This window comes from Leptonychotes weddellii, chromosome 13 (assembly GCF_054177405.1).
Source record: "Leptonychotes weddellii isolate Sample4059 chromosome 13, ASM5417740v2, whole genome shotgun sequence".
Lineage (NCBI taxonomy): Eukaryota > Metazoa > Chordata > Mammalia > Carnivora > Phocidae > Leptonychotes > Leptonychotes weddellii.
The window spans coordinates 32642997-32659496 of NC_138381.1; the positions used below are offsets into that span (position 1 = coordinate 32642997).

At 53.2% G+C, this 16500-nt stretch overlaps 1 protein-coding gene across 47 annotated transcripts in view; it reads left to right on the forward strand.

The window, feature by feature from the left end:
* Positions 1 to 15697, forward strand: part of CELF4 (CUGBP Elav-like family member 4) — a 293404-nt gene extending 277707 nt beyond the window's left edge. For 12 of the 47 annotated variants that reach the window (XM_081801358.1, XM_081801360.1, XM_081801359.1 and 9 more), the window contains exons 11-13: positions 1062 to 1145; positions 6378 to 6549; positions 15022 to 15697. In XM_081801358.1, coding sequence (XP_081657484.1) covers positions 1062 to 1145; positions 6378 to 6505 — 212 coding nt within the window. In that variant the 3' untranslated portion in view covers positions 6506 to 6549; positions 15022 to 15697. Of the gene's footprint in view, positions 1 to 1061; positions 1206 to 5893; positions 5973 to 6377; positions 6550 to 12919; positions 13007 to 15021 lie in introns of those variants that run through there. The other 35 variants (XM_081801370.1, XM_081801374.1, XM_081801375.1 and 32 more) reach the window with 5 other exon arrangements.
* Positions 15698 to 16500: the final 803 nt, after the last annotated feature.

The following is a 16500-nucleotide window of genomic DNA, read 5'->3' on the forward strand; positions in this document are numbered from 1 at the left end:
TTCAGCATTTCTGGGGCATGAAGATTTATGATAGGCAGAGAGAGGAAAGCACAGACTTACAGAAGCAGATGGTCCGGGTCCGTATCCTGGCTCCAACCCCCCCAGCTGTGTGACATTTGGCAAGTGACTTAACCTCTCTGGGCCTCCGTTTCCTCATCTGTGGAGTGGGAGTGACAATAGCACTGGACTCCGAGGGCTGCAGGAAGATTAAGGGACTTAATCTCATACATCTCAAGTGCTTAGCGGAGCCTGACCTGTAGTTCATGCAGTAGAAGTGGCAGGGTTGTTCTTGTCATGGAATGGGGAGCTCCATGTGATGAAGCTTGTGGGTGCCCAGGTTAATCACCGAGCCACGCCACAGAGCCCGTCCTGCGCACCTAGCCTCCTAGAGGAGGCAAGAGAAGCCTTGATTTCTGCACTCGGGACGGGGGGCTGAGTGTGAGGTTTGGGGTAGGGGAAGGTGGGACCATGGGGCACCAGCTGATAAGGAGTGGCTGCGGTTGTGGAGGAAGATAGGCCAAAGCAACAGCCACCCTGAGGTCAAGGTCGGGGTCAAGGTCGAGGTTGGATCTGGGGCCTGCCTGCGGGAGGTGAAGTGAAGCCTCTCACAGGGCCACTGCACGGCTGCCCCAGGGCGATTCCAGAGCAGGGGCGGGGCTGGAGGGCGGCGGGCAGACCCTCCCAGGTCTCCCTCCCCGCGCCTCTCCTCAGCGCCTCCTCTCCCCGGCTGATCTGGCCCTGGCACGTTGACCCCCTTCACGGGTCAGCTCCACCCCTGGAGCAAGTTGCCAGGCACCCTGTTACAGATTCATTTTGCAGCAAAGGTGACTGAGGCACAGAGAGGTTCAGTGACTTGCCCAAGGGCAGGGCGGAGACCAGAGCTCAGACTGGGGCTCAGCAGTCCCCACTCCTCAGTGGCTGCCCTTGGATCTTGGATGAGACCCCCCCTCCCAACCTTGCCCCCCTCCCTGCTGCCGCTGCCTAACTCGCTCACCTCTCCTCTGTCTCTCTCTTCCCCCACCCCGCCATCCCTCCTCCCTGCCCCCCCCCCCCCACCGCAGGGCCCGAGGGCTGTAACCTGTTCATCTACCATCTGCCCCAGGAGTTTGGGGACGCTGAGCTGATGCAGATGTTCCTCCCTTTCGGTAATGTCATCTCCTCGAAAGTGTTTGTGGATCGGGCGACTAACCAAAGTAAATGCTTTGGTGGGTAAAGATAACAAACCAACTAGCTTCACCCAGGACAGGGCGGTGCTCGCACCAATTTACCAGTGTCCAGTGTCCGACTGCTTTTAACCTCCTCCTTCACATCGCCCCCAGCCCCAGGTGCTCCCTAAGGCCCAGCCCCAAGCCTCCATCTCCACCCCTCTTCTCTCTGCGACTGTTCTTTTGGCTTCTTGGCTTTCCCTGCCCACCACTGCCCCCCACCCGCTCCCCATCTCCCCCATCCCAGTACAAGAGACAGGTTCCCCTGCCCTCCACAAGGCCCACTTTCCACCCACCGAGAAGGGGAAGGAGTCACCTTGGGCCAGGGTGGTGGGGCATCCAGCAGAGCCCATTCTCCCAGCATCCCCTCCTCTGGCCATCCTCGAGGCCCTGGTGGACGTGGAGCATGATCCTTGGGGGGAGGGGTTTGCCCCGCTGAGGCCCCCCCTGTCCTGCCTGCCCCTTGGCCTCCTCTGTCCACCTCTCTGTCCTGCCCCTGCCGCCCTTCTCTGTCTACCCTGCTCTCTGCTCCCCTCCTGCCGTCCACTGAACCCTCCTTCCCCCACCACTCCCTCAGGCCACCAGAGCCACATTGCTGAGGAGTCAGGAAGAGCAAACTGGTCCTGCCCTCAGGAAGCCTCAGGTCTGAGCTTAGATGACAATCATGCCTACTGCGCAGCACTGAAGTCTGCAAGGCACCAAGTAATGGAGCAAAGAGAAAGGCAGGTGGATGTACAGAGACGTGAGGAAGGGGAGGGAGTTCCACGGAGGGCTAAGAGAATGGGCGCGGGAGCGGGGAGGACAAGAGGGGAAGGACAGTGACTGAGGAAGCAGCAGGAGGCTTTGGGGAGAAGGGGTCAGGGGAGGTCAGCTGTGAGGGAGGGGCTGTGTTGGGGGAGGGCTTCCGGGATGGAGGCAGCGGGAGATGATAGCAGGTCCTTGACCTGAGGATAATAGAATAAAAATACAGCTTTTAGGAAATGTGCGTGGTGGCAGGATGAGAGATGGGACAGGGGACTCGGGAGGATCTGGAAGTCTGGTTGTCAGATAAAATACAGGGTGCCCAGTTAAATTGGAATTTCTGATGAACAGTGGATGCATTTTTGTGTGTGTAAGTATGTCCCAAATATTATATGTGATATGTTCCATGCAATATTGGGGATATGCCTATAGTAAAAAAATATTCATTATTTATCTGAAATTTGAATTCAACTGGGCATACTGTGTTTGGATTTGCTTTAGACCTCCTGGAATCCCACCTCATTCCCACACCTCTCCCCTCTACTCCTCCTCAGCCCCCTCTCCTGCTTCCTCTTTCACCTCCATCAGCCCTTCCTCCAGGGCGAGATCCACTCATGAGTCCCCAGGGAGTGAGGAGTCCAGTCCCCGGAGAGCCACACATGGAACCAGAGCTGAGTCTGCCAGAAGCTTAGATCTCCAGATTGAACCCCAGATTCTGGGCCTGTGAGGACAGAATAGGGGCCGGGGTTGCCTTGGGAACGCCGGTCACAGCTTGGGGTGGTGGAGGGGAGTCGGCACAAGTGTGTAGAAGCATCAGCAAGCACAGGAGAAGGAGATCCCAGTTAGGAGATCCACTTTGCAGAACCATGAACGGCGTGAGGTTTTAGAGCATGTTCCCCAAAGCAGTCAAGGTCTTTGCACCCTGGTCCCTTCCCCTCCGGCAGCTGCCACAGGAAATGTGTGGTACTTGGAGGGCATAAGGTTATCCCAGCAGCTCCTTTCTCTTTGGGTATGAGAAAACAAAGCAAAAGAAAAAGACAGGGTTGTGCCCCTCCCCTGTTTGACCGGTATTTCTGCTGACAAATTACAATTATGTAAGAACACCACACTGGAGATCATTGCATTTGCTTTTTAAATAAGGCTCAGATGTTACAGACGGCAGACGATGCTGCTAGGAGCCCACCAAGCGCTGGGCAACCGGGCCAGCCGGCTTGCTCTCTGGCCACGTCCCCGGAGGCTTTGTGCTGTCCCTGGTGGGGACACAGCCCACTTTTTCAAAGGCATTTCCTTGGAGTCTGCCCCAGACACTACCCCCGCCATTTGCCTATTTGAATTCTCCAGGACCAAGGTTTTTTCCTGAAAATCATCCTCTGTATCCCTCTACGCTGGCTCTTTCCTCTGTTCCTGAACAGACTTCTAGCGCTAAACACCCACTGGCCTTAGAGAAGGACGGGCTTGTGCCATGCCCACCTGGCTCAGTGCTTCCTCCTTAAGCCCCATGGGTTCTTTCTTGCTTGCTTTGGCAGCTGAGCTTTTGGCAACTCTCCCGGAGGCCTTCGGTGTAAGAACGAACTCCAGCGCTCATTCCTAGGCAGGACATTTAACACTGAGCCTTAGTGTCCTTTGTGAAATGAGGACGTTGGCGGTCATTTCTCAGGGGCGGTGTGAGGGTTATAGGAGGTGGTGTGTGTGAGGGGCTTTGCCAGAGCAGACCCTCAGGAGGTGCTAGGGCCCCCTTTGTTCCTAAAAGGACGGGTTGTCTTTGCGTAAATGTGGTCCTGTGTTAAAACGAGCCCCTCAAAGGCCCCACTTGCTCTTTATAAGCATAAACAGAATCTTCCAGGAGCCTTTGTGAGCTGACGTGCAGCACAAATGGTTGCTATGTTGGAAGAAGGGCTGGTGGGGGGACACCAGGAGGGCATCCTCCCCACATGGCTTCCCAAAATCTGGGAGGCAGGAGCCTTCTCAGGGCTGGGAGCGATGGGGGAGGAGGCTCTGGGGGGAGGAACACAGTCCTCCATAAAAGGTAACCACAAAAATGGCGGATGGTGTCCGGAGCCCTGTTCAGCGGCCCTGAGTACTCAGCAGTTAGCAAAACTAGCTGAGGAAGAAACGTTCCCTTGAGCCTGGAACCCTTAGCAACCCCTGAGCTCCCAGAGACTTTAAACTCTCCTGTGAAGGCTGGGCTTCTTCCCTCCAGGACCTCTTGTCTCCCACTCTCCCCACTGGGCGGCCGTCCTTGCCTTTAGCCCTCTGCCCTAGATAGCACCTCCAGCCCCTTTATCTTGCTCCCAACTCCTCCGTGCTTTGCTCACGTGTGTTTCCTGCAAGAAGAGCCACATAGGGCAGGGGGCAGATGGGGAGGTAGAGTCTGGGCTGATAGTGCTGTGTGGGCAGGCCAGCGAAGGAGAGAGGGCTGTCGCCTTCAGTTAGGCTCTCTCCCGACAGAGAGAGAAGCTTTAGCACAACCACCCCCTAACTCTGGGGGAGAGCAGTGTAACAGACCTACAGTTCCCACGTGTGAAAACCGTTCTGCTCTGCGAAGACGTGCCCGTGGGCGTCAGGCGGAGAGGTCAGTGGGGTGGTGGACCTGCCAGGGGGATGAGAGCAACAGGTAGAAGGACGCCCCATGCGGCTCTCTGACTAAGGGCCACCCGAAATCTCTCCTGTTGTGGCGGATGGACTTGCACAGAGCTTGGTCCTCTTTCTCTGGCCTGACTCACAGATTCCACCTGAGCTCACACACACCCACTCTTGAGTACACTTACTGCGTGTACACACATCTTTGATGGCTCACGGCTGCCAGAGCAAGCGTGAGCAAACGTGAGCAAAAGCAGGAAGGAGTCAAGAGAAAGAGGAGAGAGACCAATGGAGGCAGTGCCTAGGGCAGAGGTAAAAAGACAGAGTCACCACATGGGGAGGGTGAGGGAGGGGTTAAGGACAGGCCCAATGTACCATGGACAATTAGCCAAGAAGACAGCTACTGCTTCTGTGGGGGTCTGTACACCTATCACTTATATATCCAGAGGCCATTTGGGGACAAGCACCCTAAATGAGACATGCTTGCAGGATGGCCTGGGAACCTCGCCAAACTTATTTCGCAGGATCTAAGTCCATTTTACAGGAGAAAGGGCCTCTAAAGTCAAATAAATTCCAGGAAATACTAGGCAAACAAAGCTGTAAATGTTTATTTACTGGAGAACTTGGGGTGGGAGGTGGGGTGTTTATTTGTTAATGTGCCTTGAACTATCCCAGAGGGGCATAGTGGCAAGCCTACTTGACCACAGAAGCCCCTTTCTCAGGAATACCGATTAGGGCCAGTTTAAGAAATGCTGATGTACAATGTAGTCCCTATAAGGAGATGCATTCAAAGTTCCCAAAGGGTACTAACTTTCAGACCCTTACCCCTCCCCAGCTGGGAGCTGCTTGTTTCAGAAGGTGACTGGGAGCCATAGATGGTTCCATATCTCATTCTGGGATGTTGGGAGGAGTGACCTCGTGAAAAGCTCTTCTGCAGTGCCTAGTCCACAGAGAAGGCTCTCAACTAACTTTTACTAATAGTGTTAATTTGTACTACTATTGTTATTATAGATACCATGAGGGGTTCATAGGGGATGCATCAGTTGGTGCGCGCTTAGAATCCAGGGCAAGAGCACCTGCTCCCAGGGCTTGGAATTTTAAATAAAAGGGAGGTGCCCACAACCCCTGGGCGCGAAGTGGTGGGTTCCTGCGAGTCGGACTGGATTTAGGCAAGTGTCTGCCAGGAGCCTGGCTGGGGGCAGCCTCGCCAAGGACCGGGAGGGGGGCGGAGGGCCGCGAGGACTGTCAGCCCCTGCCTTCCCCCGCGGCCAGGCGGCCCTCGCGAGGGGGGCGGCTGGAAACGGCGGTGGAGAGGTTTTCTCCGGGGTGCCCCCCTCCCTCCCCCTCGCACTCCTCTCTCTCCCCAGGCCGGCACCCTGTGCCCTCCCGCTGCCAGGCCCCCTCCTGTCAGGGAGGACAGTGTCCAATAAACTCCTCCACCCGCAGGTGTGTCCGCCCTCCCACCGAAGGAGAGGGCTGAGGTGCCGGGGCCGGCAGGGGTGGGGGGCGAGGGCGCCCAGTAGAGTGGCGCCTCCCAAAGCCGCGGTGGAGCTGGGGAGGCCCGGCCCGGAGGCGCGGGTCTGCGAGGCCTGGAGCCCCGGACACGCCCACCCCGGGAGGGGCCGCGCGCTCGCGGGCTGTGGGGGGCGTGAGGCCGGGCCGGGGCGGGGCCCCGAGGGGGGGAGGAGCCTCGAGGCCCCCCTCCTGCCCGAGGTGCGGCGGGAGCGCAGGGAGGGGCCGCCGCCAGCCCCGCCCCGCCCCGCCCCCGGGCCCCGCCCTTCTCCCCACCCACCCCTCCCCGCCGGGGCGGCCCCGTGGAAACGCAGGCCCTCGTCCCTCGTGTCTCGCCAGGCTTCGTGAGCTTCGACAACCCGGCCAGCGCGCAGACCGCCATCCAGGCCATGAACGGCTTCCAGATCGGCATGAAGAGGCTCAAGGTGCAGCTGAAGCGGCCCAAAGACGCCAATCGCCCATACTGAGCGCCGGCGGGAGCGTCCCCCGGGGGAGACCAGGACTCGCACAGGTAACCGGGGGCGGCCGGGGCGCGGGGACGGGGGGTTGGGGAAGGGACACCGTTCGGACCCGCCGCCTCCTCTGGCCTTCCTGAGCTGGACCCTCGCTTGCCTTGGACCCGCTGCGCCCAGCTCGACCTGCTCCTCAGCCGGTGCCTGGGGGCAGGCCTAGAGCTGTGGTCATCTGGCAGAAATGGGCGTGGCCATCCCCCTGTTGCAGAGCCAAGAGTAGCAGGAGTGAGGGAACAGTTCTGAGCAGGTGGGGCGAGCCCTGGACCGTGCATCCAGGAGGTCTACACTGGCAATCCTGTTTGCCAGAAAACCCTGGGGTGAGCCTGTGGCAAGCTCAGGGCTGGGAGAGTTTGGGAGGGGGAGCTGTCCACGTCTCCTGGGGCCTTCTCCTAGACTCCCTGGCTCTCCCCTTCCCATCTCTCCTGCCTTGAGGGCTGGTGGTCTTTAGACACTTGACCCCCTCACCCCTCCAATTCTCCGTAGCTCAGTCAGTCTGGGGCAGAAGTTGAGGAGGGTGATGGCCTAGCACTGGAACCACTTTGCCCTGCCTGCTTTACCACGTGATGAGTGGGCAGTCGTCAGCCCTTCCTGCTCAGTCTGGGTCCTGCCTGGAGGCTGGAGACATAGTTGGCTACTCCTCTTCCAGGCCACTTGTTCCCCTGGGTGAAGCAGCTTCCTGGGAAAGGGGGAGGGGGTTGGGGGAGATGTGTCAGGCCCTCCTTCAGCCTGGTATCCCACATTGCTGGGCGCTCCTGTAGGCCCAGCTCACCCACAGGCCAGAGGCAGGTCTCCCAGCCCTCTGCCCCTCCACTCCCATCAGCAGTACTGTGCACCAGGTACTGTTAGGTACTTGGGACTCAGCACCGAATAAGACTGACAAGAACCCTTGTCCTTAGAAGGGGAGACAGACAATAAACAAGCACATATGACCAAAGAGTAAATTATATAATGTGTCAGAATTGTTGATTACAGTTAAATCAGGTAGTTACAGTAGGCCTTGTTGAGTAGGTGACATTCAAGCAAAGACGTGAAGGTGAGGCCGGGGGCCATGCCGGCATCTGGAGGAGCGAGTCTTTCAGCCAGTGCAAAGGCTCCAAAGAGAGGGCAGGGTGGTGTGTTGGAGAAGAGCAGAACAAAGTGGCTGGAGGAGAGCAAGCATGGGAGCATGGCGGGAGAGGGGGTCCCAGAGGTGAGGAGGACCACCTCCAGCAGGACCTGCAGGCCATTGTATAGACTACGGGAGTGGGTGCTGGGGAGCTGTTGGAGAGCAGTGAGTAGAAGAGTGGTGTGACCCGTTGCATGTCAGCACAATGACTGGTTGCTGCGTTGACAGACTGTGGCAGCCCAAGCAGAAGGCTAGTGCGTGGACCACTCCATCTGGGGCAGCAGCAGTCAGTGTGGTAGGATGGAGTTGCGTTCTTGGTGTTTTGGGAAGGCAGAGCCAGGATGCGTTTATAATGAATCGGAGGCGGGTGTGACAGAAGGAGTCAAGGATGAGCCCCAACTTTTGGCCCGAGTGATTGGAAGAGCAGAGTTGCCGTGACCCGAGATGAAGAGGCGTTGGTGGAAAGCCCGTGAGTTAGCCACTCACGTGGAGGTTCAGAGTCTGGAGTTTGGGAGGGAGATCTCCAGTTTCCCAGTCTCAAATCTCACCACTACCAGCAGAACACCCTCCATCTGCCCAGGAGCAGCAACACTCACCTCTGTCAAAGAGGGTGCTTGAGTCTCTACTTTCTGCAAGGCTGGAAAAGCAAAAGCCGCCTCTCTTGCCTGCTGAGTCCCCACCCCTGCCCATCTCTGGCTCATGTGAAGATGCGTACACCCATGTTCATTCAGAGTGTGGCCCCTTCCCAGGCCGGGCCCTGGGCTTGGTGCTGGCCTGCAGAGATGAGAGGGTCACCATCCTGCCCGCACGAGCTTCTGGCTCAGCAAGTACAGACAGCAGGACGCAGCCTGCAAGGGGGTGCACTTCCATAGGAGTGGGGGGGTCGGTCAGTGAGAGCAACCCTTTCTGGACAGAGAGCCCTTTTTCATAGATAAACTTAGCTCTGCCATGAAGGCATGACCTCTTGGGCTACCATTTCTACATTAATGAAACCAAGGTATTGGAGTCATCAGAGGATTTGTAAGGAGGGGGCATGCTCCAGGGCCATGCCCTGAGATTCCGAGGGGCCCCTGTGGGTATGTTTTATGTCTCCCGTGAAAGCAGCTTGTCTTAGCCTCCTAGACCTACGGGCAACTAAAACCCAAGCAAGGATAGAATCTGTAGGTCAGAGAAATTCCCAGAGGAAGGGTAAGTGAGGCAGATTTGCTGTTTGGGACAGAAGGTAAGAAGTGGCCCACAGGGTGGAAGCAGCTGACACTCATAGTTGTAGTGAGGGCTTGAGAGGCATGGTTTAGAAAGCAGAGGGCTGGGCTCCTGGGTGGCTCAGTTGGTTAAGTGCCTGCCTTCGGCTCAGGTCATGATCCTGGAGTCCCTGGATCAAGTCCCGCATCGGGCTCCCTGCTCGGCGGGGAGTCTGCTTCTCCCTCTGACCCTCCCGACCCTCCCCCCTCTCATGTGCTCTCTCTCTCTCAAATAAATAAATAAATAATCTTTAAAAAAAAAAAAAAAAGAAAGAAAGCAGAGGGCTTCTTCCCCCAGGGAAAACCAGGACCAGACAGCCGAGAACCCAAACTTCACGTGGTGCTTACCGTACACGAGGCACAGTTCTTACAGTTTACAAGTCTAAGGTGTAACTGTATCACTCTGACTACTCTGTCTTGATTCCCATTTTAAAGATGGAGCACAAAAGATTAAGTTACTTGCCTATCAGCTACTGAGTGGTAGAGCCATGATTTGAAGCTGGAGCCTTGTTCCAGAGGCTGTGCTCCTAAGTGCCTTTAAGTAAGGAGAATGATCACCACCCCCTGCTCCCCGTTATCCTCACCCCACCCCTCCCACTCCAGAGTCTTGTCCTGAATATCTGAGGGGGCATGTCATGACATTTCACTTCTCTGGGCTCCTCCCTTCTAAGCAGTCTTCTAAAAAACTATGACATAACATAACTCCTACAAATAAAGTTGACCTTTAATCCATTTAGACAGCATTTTAACAAAAGGTGATTTCAGGCTTTCCAACTTAAGCCTGTTAGAGGCTGTAACAGAAGGAGATGCTGAGACAAGGCACAGGCGTGGGGACTGCAGAGACAAGCGGAGGAAACAGCATGCAAAAACAGCTAAAAACCCCCGATTTTACAGGCCCATAAAGGGTGTTTGCAAATGATGAGTCCTAGATGCTCAGAGGGACAGGGCTAGCCTGAGCAGACAGGGTGGAGGGACAAGCCATAGCTGGGAGCAAAGGGGTGAGGGGATGGAGGGATCCCAGGGCCCAGCTGGCCACCCGAAGTCACCGTGGGTCCAGAGCCAGGTTAGAACAGAAGTGTGGCAGATCTAGGGGAGGAGGGGGCCCCAGCTGGGCAGCTGTGGGGAGTGTGGTTGGGTGCTGGTTCCATAATGTGCAGCCTGGGTGGAGTCAGGTTGGCTCCCCAAATCCTGATGTCTCCTGAGGGTATGACCCCCCACCCGCTCCTGGTTTCCCTGATGCCCCTGCCCCTCTGGTTGCTTGGGCTCATTACCGTGTACTAAGGTGGGGGTTTCTCTAAGAAATCTTTACCAGGAAACTAAGAGGGAGGAGGCAAAGGTAAGAAGACTGGGCAAAAGTGTGGCCAAGTCCACAGACAGTGAGCAGAATAGACAAGTCCGTTGTCCTGCCACAGAGATCAGTAGCACATGCTGGGCCCCAAGCTGAGGGCAGGTTCTGTGGTTGGAGGACACTGAGCAGCGTGTCTGACTTCAGTGGGAGTCCTCTCTCTTCTGGGTCCTGGGTTGTGGCTCTGAGTGTGCTTTTGCATGGTGTCTGCTCTGAGCTGTGCAGGTATGGGTGCTTTGGGCCTCACCTGCTCGGGGCTGGGCGGCGGCTTTGGGGCGGGGCCTTCTCTGGCTGGAGCCCAGCTGTGTTTAGAACCTGGCATCTGATTTGGCTCAGCTGACCATAATTTCCTCTCCCAGGTCGTGAGTTGGAGCTTCCCAGGCCTGATTCAAGCTCCCCTTGCTGGTCAGTGACCCTGCTGCCACCTCTTGGGCTGTGCTTTGTGAGGATCTTTGAGAGGGTGGCAAGAAGGGGTCATCCCTGCAGGCAAGGGTCCGCCTGTTCCCTAATGAAGAGAGTAGTCAGCTAGCCAGCTGTGCACATGCAGAGCCTTGGGGAGGCTCCCGAGGGGTTGAATGAGTGTGACAGCATGTTTGTGTGTCGGGCCAAGCATGTGTGTGTGTGAGGGGCAAGAGTGGGTACGAGAAGTTCCCCATGCTGGGCTTTGAGGAGGTGCTGCGTGATGGTCAGCTTGGATCTTCAGGACCCAGAACAGCGCAGGCGCCGAAGGCCGGCTAGAGGCAAACTGGGGGCCGGCTTAGGAGCAAGTCCAGTGGGGAGGAATGGGCACCCATGAGGTGCTCAGGAGTGGGGGGGTGGGGAATGGAGGGGGTCCCCAGGGGCCCCTTAGTTGCAGTTGCCATAGAAGAGCAAAAAGCCCAGCTCGGATGGGCCGGCAGGCAGGGGTCTGTGAAGGAAAAGCTGTTCTGTGAAGGCAGAGCCGGAGGCTGGGTATGTGCTTAAAATAGAGTCACCCCTCAGCGACTTGGTAGCTTACCCACAGTGACATTTCAGATGCCAGGCTCCCCTTCCACACTCCCTGAAGAAAGACACAAAGCTGAGAGTGGAAGTCTGCTCTGTGTAGAAGCCTGGTGGATTGAAACCCCTGCAGATAAGCCAGGTGCAGAGGCTTCAGGGAGCGGGGGCTGGGGAGCAAGCTCAGGGGTAACCATGAGGAGGGGGTAGGGCTGGGAACCTCCAAATTCCTGGGTTTGGGGCAGAGGACCGTGACATGGTAAGGAGGGCAGAAGATAACTCAAAGTGGAAGAATGTGATGATACCTGACAGAGAAGGGGACTCAGCCCCAGCCACCTAGGGCTCCACCAGTAAAGAAGGAGGTAAAGAAGGCCTGTGAGATGGGTCAGTCTAGAAAGATGTACCTGCAGGGGTGTAGGGAACGGAGGAGGACAAGGTGGAGGAGGGGAGGTCAGCAGACCAGAAGTGACAGCAGCAGAGACTGGAGACCAGGGCCATAGCACTCCCCTCCCTGGTGGAGGGCACCCCATAGTCTTCCTTCTTGGCCCTTCCATGGGTCAGCGCTGTGGAGCCTTCTAAAGGCTTCATGTGCCCGGAAGTAGCATCACTTTGGCCACATGGGCCACCTTGGGAGCATAGCGAAGGGTATGAGGTGATCATGAAATGAAATCAGCAATGCCAAGGCGTGTTCGTAGAATTCCAGTAACACTGATGTGATTTACTCTCAATCTCCAAACTGAACGTGTTCGTTTTCTGAAGGTTCTAAGAAAAGAGGGTTGGGGCAGAGCAGAAGAGGAGAGGACCGTAACATCACACAGTGGGTGCTCTTGCAGAGGAGACCCTCTTCTCTGGGGAGGGTGGCCAAGGCGGGACCACAGGGGCAGAAGGACCGAGTTGCTGGTGCTGTGGACTCTACTGTGGCAGCACAGGGCCCCGTGAGTGGACCCCTCGGATACAAGTCACCTTAGCCAGCCTCTGATCGCCCCGCCGTTCAGGGTGACCCTGACAGGCTCCCTCTGCTGGTCCACAGGCTGATGCCACAGAAGGCTGGGGGAGTGAGGAGAGCGTGCTGCCCCCCACCCCCGGGGGAGAGAGAACCGAGGGTGATACAAATCAGAGAGCGTCCTCCCTGATCTGCTTGCTGGCCACGGTGGTTCGAGGGGCTGTTTTATTTTTCCTAGCCCTCTTGCCAAACTGCGCACTCCCCTCTTCCTCCTCCCAACGCATGATGGATGCCCTTAGTGGCCCTGTGTGAGGTTCTGCTACTGTTCACAGTACCACGTGTCTGCATAAACAATCGTGTGTGCGTATGTGTGTGCGTGTGTGTGTGTGTGTGTGTTGATGTGCCCATGTCGTTTGTCTGCCGGCTTCCTCCATCCTTTGAGTTCTTTTCAGTTCTCTTATGATTTGACTGCTGTTCTCTCATCAGAGCTTTTAGATTGATGCTGTGGTCTGGTGCTGTATAAATATTTTTCCTTTTGATTTTGTTTTAACTTTTCCTTGCCCTTCTTCACCCTCCACCCGACCGTCCCTGCCCTCCCACACTCCCCGACCCCACCCAACCTGCCCCTGCCTCTTCCCTCCCCCTTGCCCACACTCTCTTGTCCTCTCTTTCTTTCTCTCTCTCTCTCTCTACATATATAAATATATATAAAAATCTTTTCTTCTTTTGTCATTCAATCAAATTCCAACAACCCAACCAGGGCCAGTCAAATCCACCACAGTCTCGCGCTGAGCTAGGAATAAAGTTCACGTAATCACATGAGAGTGGAGAAAACAGTCCCCCATCCGTAAGTTCAAATCAACTCAAAGTTCACAGTGTGACATGATGGCGTCATGTAACAAGGCTAAGAATCGGTTGCATGACAATTGCCGTCAAGTTTCGTGGAGGTGCTGTGATTGGAGCGTTTTTCTTGGATGTTGTATCAGTTGATGATTGGCCAGTCATGATCACACGTGCATTTTCTTGACTTTTGTGCTGCCACAATCTTTTTTGCTGTGCTCATTTTTGTTTTGTTCTTGGTGCTTGCAGTGGTTTTACTTTCTGTTGTTTGGTTTTTCTTGTTAAGCGTTTTTTATGCTTCTCTAGATGTCACATAGAGAAAAAAACAAAACAAAAGAACAAAAAAATATAGTAAAAATAAAGATGAATTCCTGAATTATCAAACATGGGATCATTTAACTGTGCAAACCATTATTTTTTTTTCTTAAAAATAAGGAAAACAGCTTAAAAAATATCTATGCGTGGTTGATTTACTTGCACTTGAAAATATTGTGATTTTATTTTTTTCTAGAAATTTGGGGGCCTTTTTCAATTGACACTTTTCCTAGGTCTGGTCTTTTTCCAGTTAGGCTATTTTAAATCTCACTTCAAAAGGAAAAACAAAAACCAAAAACAAAAACAAAATCTCTACTGTAACAGAATGATTAAAAAAAAAAATTCTAAACCAAAAAAAAACTATAGAGTACAAAGCCAGAGGCCTCTGAGAGAGAGCCTGGTAACAATTGTAAGGTTTGTATTGTAACCACCTCTGCTAAATTAAATGTGGGGAGGGGAGGCGGGGGAACTGGGGGTGGGGGGGGCTTTTTGGTTGGTTTGGAAAAAACAGTACTGACAAAAGCAAAATGCACCTTTTTGTTTACAACTGAAAAAGGGTCCTTGACAAGTGTTTTTTAATTTTATTATTATTTTATTTGGTGTTGTAATTGTTTAGACTGCTGTGTACGGTTTGCTGTTTGTTGAATCAACAGTGTGAAAAACCTGCCAGCATGGATTGATATACGCATGACGTTGTCCCCTCAACTGGGGGCTTTGCGGTTCTAACTTTCTTGATGTAACCAGTCACCCCCATGTATAAGTGGAAGCTGCTTGCTATAATGGAGATGAGTCTCATTTGTTAATTCACAATGATTAAGCATTCTCCTTCTGATTCTAGTCAGATCATGATTTTTTTTCTTAAAAGCAAAACAAAACACCAAAAAAAAAAAAAGTCACCATTCAAAACAAAATCGAGAACTGAGTTAATTTATCTGAGCTTGATGATGAAATCTGTTCTAACTTTGTTTAGGTTCTCCCACCCGCTCCCTTGAAGTTCCGAATTTCCTCTAAATTCCCTGGCATGTATGAGAAAAATATTATGTGTGTGTGTGTGTGTGTATGTGTGTATCTATGCATATACATACACACATATCCATGTATATCCACATATGTGCAGGTGAATATATTCTACACATATATCCAGATATACATATATATACATAGCCTCGCAAATAGTTACTGACCTTGGGAAAGAAGCGGTTGGCTGGGAACTGGGCAAGGGTTCAGCGAAATTCATGTCACGGATGTCTTGCTTCTTTTCCTCAAGCAGGGGAGGAGGGGGCTGGGCTGCTAGATTTTTTGCTGTCTTGTTTGCTAGGCTTCTGTATACATATTGTATCTGGGCTAGATCCCTCAGACATTGGTTTAATTGTGAATTCATATCCCACAGTCCCAAATTCTTCCCTTAGATCTAGCCCCCCCATTCCAGAACTCTAAAGGAACCCAAATCGAGACCCCTCTCCCAACAACAAAACCTCAGCTACAACCATCACCACTAGACCTCCAGTGATTTCTTACTCTGAACAGAAGAGTTGATTTCTTTTTTATGTATCATGATCATGACTAATTCTCATACTGATCTCTCCCCTCCCTCCCGCCATCCCCCAGAGCTCCCACCCTAACCCCTGAGGCAGGGTCCTTTTGGTGTTTGGATGCATTTTGTGTTTCCTCTCTTGGCTAAATCAGCCCTGATTTTCTTCATTTTAGGGCAGGATGCTGAACGGGCTACATTAAAAAACAAACCTCTCTCTATATATATTTATAAATGAGAACTGTTGGATGACACCTTTGACATATCAGCCAATATCAATCAAGCTGAAGACTCCAGACACTCTCTGTGACTGTAACATTTCTTCAAGGAAAGTATAGCGTCTGTGGAGTTCAGAGGGCACGTGTTTGGGGGAAAATATATATGACACAAAGAAGAAGATGAAGAAAAATGAGAAAAAAAAAACACAAAAAAGGCAACTTTAAAACAAAATAACTTGAGACCAGATGGGGAGGCTGAAGGGCTGGGAAGTGGGAAGAGACGCTGCTTACCGATCCCCGGGGCTTTTCCAGCCCGTGGGCGCCTGAGGCAGGCTGGGGCGAGCGGTGTGGCGGGGCCTGGTCCCCAGGGGGCGGCTGGGAGGCCGCCACTGAGCATCTCTATCTGTCATTCCTTTAGCTATTTAGGGACCAAAGGACCAAACTTTTTATTGCAGCTGTGTAGCTCTATGTCAAATAGAGGGGGATGGAGGAGAATCTCCTTCCTGCCTCGTGGCTGTTCTTGAAACAGCTTAGAGCGATTCTATGAAAAATGTAATAAAAAAATAAAAAAAAAAAACAAAAAAAGCAAAAACAAAAAAAAAAAAGGAAAAATAATGCTTCAATGCTTTTAAAACAGCAAGATAATAGTTCTTTGATACTTTGAGAGGCGCTTTGATTACCCTCATTCAAGTCTATGACACTTTCCTATGGTTTTCTGTATTATATGTCTGGATGGAGCTGTTAAGATGAACAAATTGGTGGATATTTGGGGAAAGCAACAAAAATATTAAAACTCATTAACTGTGAAGTGTGAGAAAACAAGGAGGGGAAAAAAGGGACTTACAAGGCAAGATAATTGTTGTGAAAAGTCTGTAAATGCTTCTAACTCTTCCCCCTCTTAAAATCATAATAGTTGTACAGAATTTTAAAAAGGAGACGTTTAAAATACCTATATAATAGAAGAAAAATTAGAGGAAAGCAAAAAATAAAAAAAAAAATAAAAAAGGAAAAAAAAACCTATAGAAGTTAGCGTTACTGCTAAAATCCCAGATGTTGTAGGACTGTACTTTTGTAGAGTTTAGACTGAGCATCGATCCCTTCTCCCCGCGAGTGCTGTCGGACGCCGCCGTGCACCCCGAGGGCCAGGCCGGACTCGCCCAGACCTGCGGGCTCCCGGCCGCTCACCGCGCCGGTGGGGGCCGCGCCGTCGCTGGAAGGCCCGCCGCCAGCCCTCGCCTGCTTCGCTCGGGAGCTGCGCGCGCTCGCCCGCTCTCCGCAAGCCCTCGACACCTGCCGCTTCACTCGCCTTCCATGCTTGCTCCAGAGACTTTCCGGGCAAGGGAGACCTGGGAAATTCATCTTAAAACAACTAAACAACACACACACACACAAAAACCTTAAACAAGAGAGAGAAAAATAAACAATCTTTGAAGAATT